This window comes from Watersipora subatra, chromosome 4 (assembly GCF_963576615.1).
Source record: "Watersipora subatra chromosome 4, tzWatSuba1.1, whole genome shotgun sequence".
Lineage (NCBI taxonomy): Eukaryota > Metazoa > Bryozoa > Gymnolaemata > Cheilostomatida > Watersiporidae > Watersipora > Watersipora subatra.
In genome coordinates, this window is record NC_088711.1 from 7029802 (window position 1) to 7044295 (window position 14494).

General features: G+C 36.2%; 1 protein-coding gene across 1 annotated transcript in view; it reads right to left on the bottom strand.

The window, feature by feature from the left end:
* Positions 1-1542: 1542 nt before the first annotated feature.
* LOC137393867 (uncharacterized) overlaps positions 1543-14494 on the bottom strand; it is a 121794-nt gene continuing 108842 nt past the window's right edge. Inside the window, exon 26 of the mRNA XM_068080578.1 lies at positions 1543-2105. Coding sequence (XP_067936679.1) covers positions 1916-2105 — 190 coding nt within the window. The 3' untranslated portion in view covers positions 1543-1915. The remainder of the gene's footprint in view (positions 2106-14494) is intronic.

Here is a 14494-nt window from a genome sequence, read left to right on the forward strand (position 1 = left end):
TAGTAAAAACAGTCAACGATAGTGATGTGTAAAATAATAAAAATCAGGTAAAGGTTCACTAAAGGCTGGCTGTGAGTAGTAGCAGAAGCAAGCTACTAACCAGCTATTAGCAAGCTACCAACCAGCTACTACTAGCAAGCTACTACTAACCAGCTATTAGCAAGCTACTACTAACCAGTTGCTAGCAATTAGCTACTACTAATCAGCTAGGAGCAAGCTTCTAACCATCTGCTAGCAAGCTACTAAACAACTACTACTAGCAAGCTAATACTAACCAGCTACTACCATGCTATTGCTAACCAGCTATTAGCAAGCCACTACTAACCAGTGGCTAGCAAGTTACTACTAACCAGTTGCTAGCAAGCTACTACTAACCAGCTACGAGCAAGCTACTACTAACCAGCTACGAGCAAGCTTCTAACCAGCTACTAGCAAGCTTCTAACCATCTGCTAGCAAGCTACTAACCAGCTGCTAGCAAGCTACTAAACAGCTGCTACTAACCAGCTACTAGCAAGCTTCTTCTAAACAGCTACTGCTGTACTAGTGCTACTAATGCAGGAATAAAACGCTAAACTCACCTGTGAAATGATATATCATTAACCCTCCGTGTTTTGGGGTTGTCGTAGCAATTAGTGGCAAAACACTGATTTCCAGCAGATAAATGAGTTTTTTTCTTGGAATAACTATGATCCATTTCACTAATTACAGCCGAAGCCCATGTAGCAGTAATCAAGATGGCACTTAAATCGTTGCACGGAAGTTCATTGGTTTAGATAGGCCAATGCCATTCCTGGGGTAGTATAATTCAGTGCCTTCGATGAACATGTTTATGTGGAAACTCAAGACATTAATCTAGACCAAGTTCTAATGCATTCATACGTACGCCATGAGTATTATAATATAAAACCAAAATATTTACTCTTCTACCAATATTAATGAGGATAAACGCATTACCCTGGTGCATTAGCTAGATGAAAATAAAGCATTAAGGACCTATTCATTTAAATACATGTATTTATACAGAACTAGGTGACAAAATAAACATGTAATTTTGAGAACTCTCCTCTGATTGAACCTCATTGGTGTAAGTTCTAGCGCCTGCCCTATGACCTGGATATTAGTCATATTTAATGTGTAGCTTCCAACCATTAACAAGCAACCAGAATAGGAAAATGTTAGGATTTAGTCAGTCTTGGATTCTAACACTGTCAAATTATATTATTTAAGTTCAATTTGGCAGTTTGGAACATCCATTTAAAATGACATCGGTGATCAGTCTTGTCATGTTAAAATCTTGTTTTATATTACATAGGTAGTAACATAGATATAGTAAACCCTTATATAGGGTTTACTATATCTATATATAGGGTTTACTATATCTATATATAAGGTTTACTATATTTATGGGTAGTAACAATTCACTTGAATGCCATACCAGTAGTCAGTAGTCAGTCTTCAGCTAACTAAAAAACATGCCATAGTGGGTAAAATTGGCCCAAATATATTTCAAAAACAAAAATATCTGTATTTGTTGGTGATAGTAGCATAATTAAACAGTAATAACAAATAAAATATATAGTAGACACACAAAATCTTTGCAGCCTTTGATAGTTAAATGTACAAGGAATTGAACAAAAGTGTCTTGTGCAAATTTACCACGGATGAAAGCGGATTGAACCGATGTAAAAACCATTATGAAAGTGACATAAAAAGCTTTGCTTATTTGAACTCAAATAGCCTACAAAAAGTAAGAAACCACTAAAATTTATCTTAAAATATCTCACAAAAACATATGTGCTAAAACAACGTAAAAAATTGCATTAGAGAGTATTTAAAATATGGTACTGTAAGTAAAGATTGATTCACTACTGTCCTTGTCATTATTTTATTCTCAATAAAGAGTCTACGAAATAGTTAAAAACATGCAGTTTTTTTAAGCTCTTCAAGAAGAGCTTGCTTTTGTGATGCTTGAAACCTATCAGCTTTGAGTGTCTCAAGGCGAGGCAGTATTTGGGTCATTGAGGGCCGTGCCAACAAGCTCTCGAAGAAACAATGCTCCAGCACAGCACGCAAACGTTCGTCAACATCTTCAGACAGGCTCAGCCTAAATTCATACCGAGTTTATGAGAAAGAATGCCAGTATGATAAATCAGGATGAACAAAATGATAGCTGATCAAATGCAGTTTCTTTAAAATTAGACAAACCATGCTTTGCTTACAAATAGTAGAGCAGGAACAAACTTATCTTTCAGTCTTTTCCTTCGGAGGGTGGGCTACTCAAACTAAGATGTTTTATAGTCAGAAATTTATGCTGAATTCAATTATAATGTTTCTACACCTATGTGTTTGCACATTTCTGAGCTAGATAGCACTTTCGAAATGGGAGGGGGCAACTCCAAGTTTGGTTGGAAAACCTTACATATCAGACAAAAAAAACTATTTTATAATTTCAAAAATTAATAAATGCTTTTATTTGAGATTAAGTGAGTCAATTCTCAGCATTCCTTAACCCGTGCCAAGGATGCAGCAAGACTGCTTGTTTCACTGTCTTGATTAGTCTGTGAATGAAACCCTATTCAGAGTGACTAAACTTCGATATGAGACAGCCAAACAGTATTCAAACAGATGTTTGATATTGGAAGAAGAGAGCATTCAATGTGAAATTGCTTAAAAGGTGCTAAGCATTGAGAACTTTGATGAGAGTTCAGACTTGTTGTCATTATGCCTGTTATAAAAAGTATTGTAACAAACTCATTATGGAAAGAGCTGAGAAAAGACATGAGAAGAGACAGAAAGAATGTGATACAGCAGAAGAGGTGAGATTAGATATTTATTTATAACTTTACAAATTCATGATGATTTCTCCATGATGATGGTACTTTGGTGGAAGAAAAAGAAAACATTTTCATTTTTGTCTGCACATTTTGTGAACAGCAAAACTAACTCTTTGCAGTTTACGTGACCAATAGCCTACAGTTTGGACATAAATTTATAGATAAATTACATGTATGATCCTTCCTTGGTTTTTTGCATATGACCACACAAACTACGCTAGATATGGCACGCTGTACTATGCAGAGATGACTAATCTTAAAGTATAGCGTAGTAAGGTGTATGAGGCTCTTATGAAGAAGGGGTATTTTACTTATCAATCACGACATCACTGTCCATTCAGCTCTATCGCTTGTGATCAATCTATTGAGCAAACAGTTAAAAGAGGCTCAGTCTCATGGTAGAATCATAGGGTTTACCACGAATCATCGGCCTCTCAATGCTGGACTATCTCACCCAGAACGAACAGCTGTACATACAGACACGAAGAAGATGCTAGTGCCTGGTGATTCAGATGCAGCAAGTTATGAGATGCGTGAAAAGGCATGGAAGGCTGATGAGGAAATGAGGGAAGTCATGAAAGACTCATAACAGCAAGAATAAATCCGTTTGCGTTTCAAACCACCAAGCTAGTACATATTACCAGTGGTGCAAAAGCCTCCATTGAAGTAAAGCAGGATCTTGAAATGGCAAATGTGATAGGAGAGAAACAGCTTTCAGAATTTGTCCAGAGGAGCTTAAGCACATAGAGATTAATTTCAATGCATCCATCAAGTCAGACAAGCTTAAAACCTTCCCCACATTACTATCAGCTAAGAAAAAAATCAAAAGAAAAAGTCTTAGAGTGTTCGCACAGACTGTTTGAGAATTTGTTAGTGATCAGCCAACAGCGTAACTCGGATTTGAGAAAAGTGTTATCATTCTCTCTTGGCAACGTCAGCTGGTCCCTGGCTAACTCTGATGGCTCTATATTGAAGACTGCCAAGTCGGCTCTGATGGCTGCTGTTGAGGAAGATGTTGATGATCAACCATCAATTTATGTTAACCAGGATCAGCTACCAGTCTTGACGCTGTTGTGGTTGATGCTATGGCCGAAATTCAGACCCTGAAAGCTCCTCCAACTTTTGGCATGGTTGCAAGTCAGCTTTTGCAAGGGATAGTTAGTACTGCAAACGTATATCACACATGTTGTGTAGATTTTGTTTGTGACACATACCCTGATATCAGCATTAAAGGAGGTGAGAGAAGTCATAGAAGTGTAAAAAGAAGGCAGAAGGTTGCTGTGTTTAGTCCGAACTAATCAGTGCCAAAAAGGTCTGAATTTTTAGCAGATGGCTCAAACAAGACTGCTTTAGTGAAATTTTTAAAGGATACATGGAGGAAGTCAACTGTGAAGCAGAAACTAGATCTTGTAGCAGCTTTTTCTCAAGAATGCCACATGATCAGCTAAGACCTTGATGGATCAATCGCTCTAAGCGAAATAGATAGTTTGACACCAGGCCATGAGGAAGCAGATACGCGCATGTTATCACATATCGCAAAAATAATGAAAGACAAACCCAGCTCAAAAGTTCTAGTCCAGGACACAGATGTTTTCCTTAGCTGTCTATCTCTAGTGAATGAGCTGCCATCACAAAAACTCATTTACTGCTGTGATAAGAAGCAGTTGAGATATGTAAACAGGCTGTCTGTCTACTGTCCTCACACCCGAAAGATGCAAAGCACTGCTCGGGCTCCATGCTCTAAGTGGATGCGACAGTGTAAGCGCATTCTATTTCAACGGGAAGATAACTTTCAAGCTGCTAAAGAACAATCTTGAATTCTGTAACACACTGAAATCATTGGGATCAGATTTTGAAGTGGATGGGGCAATAAGATAATCTATTGAGACATTCATATGCAGATTATATGGTGAAGAGACAAATTCCATCAATGAAGCAAGGTATAAGATCTTCTGCTCACCGTCTCGCACATCCCAACCAAACCTACCACCCACACTAGATGAGTTAAATCTCCATATATCTAAGGCTGCCAATCAGGCCGCGATATGGAGAAGAGCCAAGCAAATCATCATCCATGCCCCATCCCCCAGCAACATGGATGGTTTATGGAAGATGGAAAGCTTAAAGCCAGATGGATAACACAACAACCAGCACCTCCTGATGTGCTCGTGGACATGTTTTGTCAATGCAAAACTGGGTGCCAGGCTCGTCGCTGTCAGTGCAACAATACAGATCTCAAGTGTACAAACATGTGCAGAAGCAGCTGCTGTAGCAATAGAAATAAAGAGGGTGGAGATGAAAGTAGTGATGCAGAAGACTCAGATGACTGTGAATTAGAAGGTTAGTATTTGTAACGTTAGATCGTAACCAAAGGTGCACTTCATGTTTGATTAGAATACATAATTATGTGTCATACCGTATAAAAGACTGAATAATTGCGATTTCACTTGCATAATACAGTAAACAGTTCAACATAATAAGCATTAATGGTGAATATATGTATACTAAAATGTTATATATACATGGTCTGAGTCTTTAAAAATACTTTTCATTTTGTTTTCCAGATCTGTAATGATATATGAGTTGCGGAAAAACAAGGACAAACTGTAAAGCTGCCACAATATCAACCAAACTGGGAATACATAATATTATATAATACAATTCTAATATTATAATATTTGAAGAATAAATATTCTAATGTTATCAGAATTGATTCCAACTTAGGTTATTGCTAATTATTTAGTATCTATATGCTATTTTCATTATTACATTGTTGGTAGAAGCGCATGCAACATTACAGACATTTATTTAAAATAATATATTAATTAAATTACTCAAAAATGAACAATCTGAGAGGTGTAGAAACCATATATTTGAAATCAGCTCAAAATTCTGATCTAGATGCCACTCTTATCACATAGCCCACCTCCAAAAGAAATAAATCACTTTTTTGACAGCTTTTTGATGCCCTCCTGCTCTACTAAAACCACTGATATGAGTTAAACCTCTTGGATTTCCGCTATATAAGACTGGTGATGCAGTATGGCAAATGACTGCAAGTGAAAATGAGAAGTGAGACCTTATATGTGCATGGTGGGTTATCCATTGCGGGAAGATGTGGCAAAGGTTTTATTAGTGCCGGTAGAAGGAAATAATTAAAAGTCAGCAAGCTAGTCAGATTACTTGTGGTAGTGCGAGGCTGCCTCAGGAGAGGATATGGCTTTCTACCTTCAACAACCTGACTAGATAAGCTCGACTGTTATTTGCAATGTGATGTTACCATGGATATCTCCCATGCATACCATGTAGATGTTATGTATTTCTCCACTAGTCACATGTGGGTAGCTTCAACTATTTAAAGCAGCCTGTGTTTAAATAGCAAGTTTGCAGTGACTGCCTACCTGTTACAGTAATACTTCAACTTACGAGTGCTCCAACGTATGAGAAACTTGAGATACGAGCCAGCTTTTAAGCGAGTTTTAGCACTAACATACGAGCCATGTTTGAGATACGAGCACGTAAGTCAGTTGCCAAGTATGCCGGAGGTGTTTTATGAGAACAGCATCACTCTGTATTTTTTCAACTGCTCAGGTTATACTTTTGTATCGTGTTTTTTGTGTGCGATTTTCAGTGCAGAATTATGTGAATTAAAAGTACTCTGTGTTGACCAAAAGGTTGCCAGTAAAATGAAAGATAATGCAAAGAAAAAGCAAATGATAACAGTTGATACTAAACGGAAAATTATTGAAAAATATACAAAATGTGTATGCGTGATTGAGCTAGCTCAGCAATATGACAGAAATACATCCACAGTTATCAAACCGAAGGATTATATTCAGGGCATTAGTTTGCAAAAGGACTGGCCGTAGTTTCTAAACGGTGCAGCGATCTTCACGACCGCTGATGAAGAGGCTGCTTAGGCATTGGATAAACAATTGGCCGGTGACAGCGTAACTGAAACGATGCTATATGAAAAGGCCGGTGCTATCTAGCAAAACTATAAAAATAGACATTCGGACAAGTTGGCTAGTGGTCGTGCATTAACTTTTTGTGACGACACCTGCGTTAGTCCTAATCGCAACATGTTGAAAGGGCGACAAAGGCAAACGCCTTTAGATAGGATTATTTTAAAACGGCCGGCAAGTCGTGAAAGCGAAACAAAGGAAAAATTAACTAACCAGCGAGAAACTTCAAACTGCGAACGCCGAAGAAATTTTAATCACGTTAAGTTAAAAATGAAAGTTTGCTTTTAGGTTTGCTTCTACGTTTGTCTTTTAAGACATTGATAAAATCCAAATTTATCAAAGTCAACTGTTGTAATGAAGGATAACTTATATCTCCCTCTCTGGCAAATGCTAGCGTTAGCTGCTATTGTATGTATTTAATTTTACATTTTAATTAATCACATTTCTTTGCATTATTTTTTAATTGTTGCTTTTTGAAAGCATTTGGTAAATTAGGACAATAACCAACATGTTCTTTCTGTTACAATATCTTGTTTTGAGTGTTTTATTTGCATTTTTTAGAGTATGAAAACCAATCAATATATATTTAATGGTTCTATATATAAATAAATTGCACCAACATGCGAGTAAATTAACATACGAGCTCAGTCTCGGAACGCATTAAGCTCGTAAGTCGAAGTATGACTGTACTTAAATGGTATGCAGGTATGCACTTTCATGACAGCCGGCTAGCCAACTGAGTTCTGACCAACTGACATGCCCAATGCTGCTTTAATTACTATGCCTTCACTGCCTTGATAATAAACTGGATGCTCTCCCCACAAGTCACTGCCCATGAACACTGCCTCTATTAGAGTGATGGGGAGGCAAACGAACATGATGTAATGTACACTATGTCTTGAGTGAGCAGTTATATGATTCGCATCTAGTCTACTAATTACATCTATATATTTTGTAGAGACAAAAAGAGGACATGCAAGAGCAAGGACTCCAAAAATAAACGCCCATTTTATCATCCAAGTACAAAATTCAAAATACTGCTTTTGGTATGCTCTTGTGCTCAGCGGGCCACAAAAAATAAATCCTATACACAGGTGGAGATGTTTTTAAGGCTTTAAAAATCACTCATTTCAATCCTCTTCAAAAAATGACAAATTCTTGTGTATCATAGATCATGTAATGATCAATTCAATATTCAAGTCTGAAAAACCACAATTCAATTTACAATTTCTTCGCTATATTAACTACAACGAAATGGTTCAACTCAATTCACCCATAGACAAAGTCAATGCGTTATCAATTCTGACCAAAAAAATTGTTTTATGGCAATCTAAAATAACAATAAACCTTAATCACTAGCTTATTTACGCATATTAGCTCAGCCCTTTGACTTTGTGCATAAATATTAACTCTTTCACTAGGAATCTTTGACTTGTTTGTACAGAATCAAGTCAGGCCAAAAATATTTTGCTGACACACACTTGGTATTTTTGCTGTAAAAGCTAGAGTTTCCATCATAGAGCTTTAATTTATAGTTTGTTGGAATCAACAGCGAATTTCGAACAAGAACCAATAAATTTGGCAACCAGAAGCAATGTTTAAAATTTTTGGTAGTTTAGGGAAAGCAGCTGCAAAAAAGCTATCATTTTCAGTTTGACCAAAATGCAGACCCAAATTCTGTAATGTAAAAATATAATTGTAAGAAATATTTTAGGTGTAATGTTGAAAAATTTCACTAGCAGAAATATGTTGACGTCGCTGTTTACAATTTTATTTTTATCCATTCCAAAGCGAAAAAAAATGGAAACAGTGATTTTATGCTGTAATTTCTGAGTAAATGAAAAACAAACTGTTTTTTTTAGCTAAATGACAATCTAATATTCCAAATATATTGTGGTAAATTTTTGGGTAGATCTGTTAATTCGGTGAATCATGATCAATGTTTTGTATAAGTACTAAGGCATTATAAAGGCTTTCTGGCATAGTAAGTTATACGCGCAAGCCATTACAAAGGCTTTGTGTAGTGAAGGAATTAAGACGAGTACAGTAGCCGCTCCTATAACGTATACCTCATATAACCTAAATTCCAAATAATGTAAAGAATTTATGTAAAGTTTTTGCTTCGTACTACATAAAAAATTTCATATAACGTAAAGTGTCAGGTCGGGGCAAGTTCTCTAATTTGATTTGAATGGTAGCATATTTCGCCGCACCTGTGAGAAAAACCAACATACAATTACTAGTATATCTACTATATACACAACTTCTATGACATTCTAGTTTGTCATGGTAGATCGTCAGACGTGTCGACAATACAGAGTTTGTTAATAAATATTTTAAGGCGATCAATTGGTGCAGGTGTTACAGCGTTGGTCTACCAATCTGAATGTCGATAGTTATCCTTTAACCTAACCTTGACTCCTGGATACAGATAGATGACGAACAGATAGCCACCATTCTTTTTATAACAAAAATATATTTTTGTTTTGTTTTATTGTAGATGTATAAAATAATGGGAAAAAACAAACAAATCGTTGCGAATGGACGTCGATTGGTTTAATAAACTATAGATGTGCGCTTCCCATTAACTTAATGTAAAATTACTGCAGTCATGATTTATAAAAACAGTGAAAATTGATCAGAAAAAATAAAAAAGTTGTCGATGCAAACCAATAATACTACAGTTATGGCACAGTTATCAAATTAAAAAGCTAAATCTAGTTTTTCCTTTTTGTATGGCCAAAGGAGTGGGTTTGGAAAGATCTTGGAACGGATTAGACAATTTATATGTATTTTACTGTTCATATAACGTAAATTCCCTATAACGTAAATATTCCTGGAATGTAGGAGCATCTACTGTATTAAAAAAATACAAAACAATAAATATAAGCATGACAATTAAGCACAAAAAACAAACCTTTCTTGATGACTAGTGCATACACCATTTTGCCAGTATGCAGGCAAATCATAGAACTATGCTATATATTAGTACGTAGTCCATATTATCGACCAATAAAATATATGTAACGATATCAAGGTCTCGTGAAAACGGCTGTGGCTGGCAACTAGACTGTACTAACATCTCCGCTTCGGTATGCATCAAATAACAGACTGGTTTACTTAGGATATCACTGTCCTTGATGGATTTTCTGTCAACGCAGTGATAATCATAGAGGTGAGATAGCAATAAAAGAAAGCATTCTTGCATTTTGACTCGAATCGTTATAATTGTTGAAAATAGAGAATCGAGTCATTTCGTCTATGGAGACATTAAAGAACCGATTCAATTTAATTTTCATTGGTAGGATGTGCCAAGTCAAATAAATTCCACAGTAAGTAAAAGATACCAGAGAATCGATTAATTTTATTTGTGAGTTGAGCTTCAAGGCTTGCTTGAGCAAGCGCGTTGACTTGAGTGACTTGAGTGCACTCTTCTCTGTAACAGAAGAGTGCTACCAGAAAAAAAGGAGAATGTGCACTTATGCCTGGTATGATAATTAATTCTGGGAAGTATATAGTAATGGTGACGAAAATACAATTTATAGTGTACATTAATAGAGCAACGATGTCTGTGGAGTTGAAGTTCGCCACAATACTAAACTACATCCAAACCTCCACTTAGAACAACCTTAACCGAAACCAAGTTTAGATAAAGTTTGATATGAAAGACTGAAATTGTAATGATGTGTATAGATTTTTAACTCAGTTATTAAAAGCTACAGGAAGGCTAACATTGCTATTTAGATTATCTGTACTAACACGGGTTGACTATATAGCATAGCCATTCATGGTACAATAAGAGACAATAACGGAATAACTGACAATGAAGATAAAAATGCAAGAGACAGTATGGACAAATTTGAGACCTTGTTTAAATTATTGAAAATTCTTTTAGATTTGGTTAACCATTGCATTAGATAATTATTTCATTACCGACATTGAATGTAACAATTGTGTTTTAGGAACAATTTCAACAGGATATTAAAAAAACTAAAACTTAACTAGATCTAACTTCCACATTGTTGAGTTTTCCTATGAAGGTTTTAATCATAAATGTTTTTTTTTGTGATCCAACTTTAAAATAATTGTGCAAGAGATGGAGTAAAAATGGAGGGAACAAAAGTGACATTATCGGCTTGAGCGAAAATTTTAAGCATAATTAAGAAACAAAGGTAAGTCTCTAAAAGGATGTTTGGTAAAAGGATATTTAAGAACAATGCATGATATGTATTACAGTATTAGAGCTTATCTACCAAAGGCAATAATTCTCACTGATGTTTTCGATGACAATGTTAACAAGTCAAACATGGGTGTCTGTATGTGGTCCTTTCAAAACACTCACTTTATTTGCTAATTCCATTCATGATAAGCATACTTTGTGTTTTTCAAAGTTACTGGAAGCAATAAGCCTGTCACTGTGATAGTTTTTCTCAAATCTAATAAAAACCGAAACAATAATTGAAAACAACTTCGAATGTTGAATTGGCAAATATACAACTAGTCCAATTGTTTTTTAATGACAGCGAGTTTGAATATTGTAAACAACGACAACATCAGTTTTTCAATGCGACCATTTAAAGTGCTGCTTTTAGCTTTGATGCGAGCATTGTTACCATGAAATATCAGTATAGGTAGCTTAGGTATAGGTGATTAGAATGGTCTTGAGGAGAGTAACTTTTGGTGTCCAAGCATAAGGCGCGTAAAATTTTTAAGAATGATCACCAAGCCTCAGGTTGTTACAAGTAAAAATGGAAGTCATGGGAGCAGAGGGATCAAACAGAAAAAAACGTTGAATCGAAAAAGGAAGAGGCGAAAAAGCAGCCACAGAGTGACTTACGGAGCCAACCGTACATCGGAGTGGTATTACGGTTTAGATCACAACAGGTCTTTTAAAGTATTTGACTCATATTACGGACTTTTGATTTAAACAGAAAGCATAGAGTATCTGCAGATGCAAGTAAAGTGCAGTTGAAACTATTTTACTGCGGTTAAACGATATAGTAGAGTAGGAGGACATCAAAAAGCTGTCAAAAAAGTGATTTATTCCTTTTGGAGGTGGGCTATGGGATAAGAGTGGCATCTAGAACAGATTTTTGAGCTGATTTCAAATATCTGGTTTCTACACCTCTTAGATTGGTCATCTTTTTGAGCAATTTAATTAATATATTATTTTAATTAAATAAATGTTTGTAATGTTTCATGTGCTTCTATCAACAATGTAATAATGAAAATGGCAAATAAATACTAAATAACTAGCAATAACTTAAGTCGGAATCAATTCTGATAACATTAAAAATATTTATTCTTCAAATATTATAATATTAGAATTGTATTATATAATATTATGTATTCCCAGTTTGGGTGATATTGTGGCAGCTTTACAGTTGGTACTTGGTATTCCGCAACTCATATATCATTACAAATCTGCAAAACAAAATGAAAAGTATTTTTAAAGACTCAGACCATGTATATATAACATTTTAGTATACATATATTCATCATTAATGCTTATTATGTTGAACTGTTTACTGTATTATGCAAGTCAAATCGCAATTAGTAAGTCTTTTATACGGTGTGACACATGTATTCTAATCAAACATGAAGCACACCTTTGGTTACAATACCACTCGAATACTAACCTTCTAATTCACAGTCATCTAAGTCTTCTGCATCACTACTTTCATCTCCATCCTCTTTATTCCTATTGCTACAGCAGCTGCTTCTGCACATGTTTGTACACTTGAGATCTGTATTGTTGCACTGAAAGCGACGAGACTGGCACCCAGTTTTGCATCAACAAAACATGTCCACGAGCACATCAGGAGGTGCTGGTTGTTGTGTTATCTATCTAGCTTTAAGCTCTCCATCTTCCATAAACCATCCATGTTGCTGGGGGATGGGGCATTGATGATGATTTGCTTGGCTCTTCTCCATATCGCGGCCTGATAGGCAGCCTTAGATATATGGATATTTAACTCATCTAGTGTGGGTGGTAGGTTTAGTTGTGACGTGCGAGACGATGACTTCCTCCATGTATCCTTAAAAATTTCACTAGGGCAGTCTTGTTTGAGCCATCTGCTAAAAACTCAGGCCTTTTTGGCACTGATTAGTTCGGACTAAACACAGCAAACTTCTGCCTTCCTTTCACACTTCTATGACTTCTCTCACCTCCTTTAATGCTGATATCAGGGTATGTGTCACAAACAAATCTACACTACATGTATGATATACGTTTGCAATACTATCTGCTGCAAAAGCTGACTTGCAACCATGCCAAAAGTTGGAGGAGCTTTCAGGGTCTGAATTTCAGCTATAGCATCAACCACAACAGCGTCAAAGACTGTTAGCTGATCCTGGTTAACATATAGATTGATGGTTGATCATCAACATCTTCCTCAACAGCAGCCATCAGAGCCGACTTGGCAGTCTTCAATATAGAGCCATCAAAGTTAGCCAGGGACCAGCTGATGTTGCCCAGAGAGAATGATAACACTTTTCTCAAATCCAAGTTACGCTGTTGGCTGATCACTAACAAATTCTCAAACAGTCGGTGCGAACACTCTAAGACTTTTTCTTTTGATTTTTTTCTTAGCTGATGGTAATGTGGGGAAGGTTTTAAGCTTGTCTGACTTGATGGATGCATTGAAATCAATCTCTTGGGTACTTAATCTCTTCTAGACAAATTCTGAAAGCTGTTTCTTTCCTATCACATTTGCCATTTCAAGATCCTGCCTCACTTCAATGGAGGTTTTTGCACCACTGGTAATATGTACTAGCTTGGTGGTTTGAAGCGCAAACAGGTTTATTCTTGCTGTTATGAGTCTTTCATGACTTCCCTCATTTCCTCATCAGCCTTCCATGCCTTTTCACGCATCTCATAACTTGCGGCATCCGAATCACCAGGCACTAGCATCTTCTTCATGTCTGTATATACAGCTGTTCGTTCTGGGTGAGATAGAGTCCAGCATTGAGAGGCCGATGATTCCTGGTAAACCCTATGATTCCACCGTGAGACTTTGAGTCTCTTTTAACTGTTTGCTCAATAAATTGATCACAAGCGATAGAGCTGAATGGACGGTGATGTTGTGATTGATAAGTAAAATACCCCTTCTTCATAAGAGCCTCATACACCTTGCTATGCTATACTCTCAGATTAGTCATCTCTGCATAGTACAGCATGTCATATCTAGCGTAGTTTGTGTGGTCATATGCAAAAAACCAAGGAAGGATCATACATGTAATTTATCTATAATTTTATGTCCAAATTGTAGGCTATAACACGTCATGTAAACTGCAAAGAGTTAGTTTTGCTGCTCACAAAATGTGCAGACAAAAATGAAAAAGTTTTCTTTTTCTCCCACCAAAGTACCATCATCTTGGAGTAGTCATCATGAATTTGTAAAGTTATAAATATCTTATCTCACCTCTTCTGCTGTATCGCATTCTTTCTGTCTCTTCTCATGTCTTTTCTCAGCTCTTTCCATAACGAGTTTGTTACAATACTTTTTATAACAGGCATAATGATAACAAGTCTGAACTCTCATCGAAGTTCTGAATGCTTAGCACCTTTTGAGCAATTTCACATTGAATGCTCTCCTCTTCTAATATCAACCATCTGTTTGAATACTGAATGGCTGTCTCATATTGAAGTTTAGTCACTCTGACTAGGGTTTTATTCACGGACTAATCAAGAC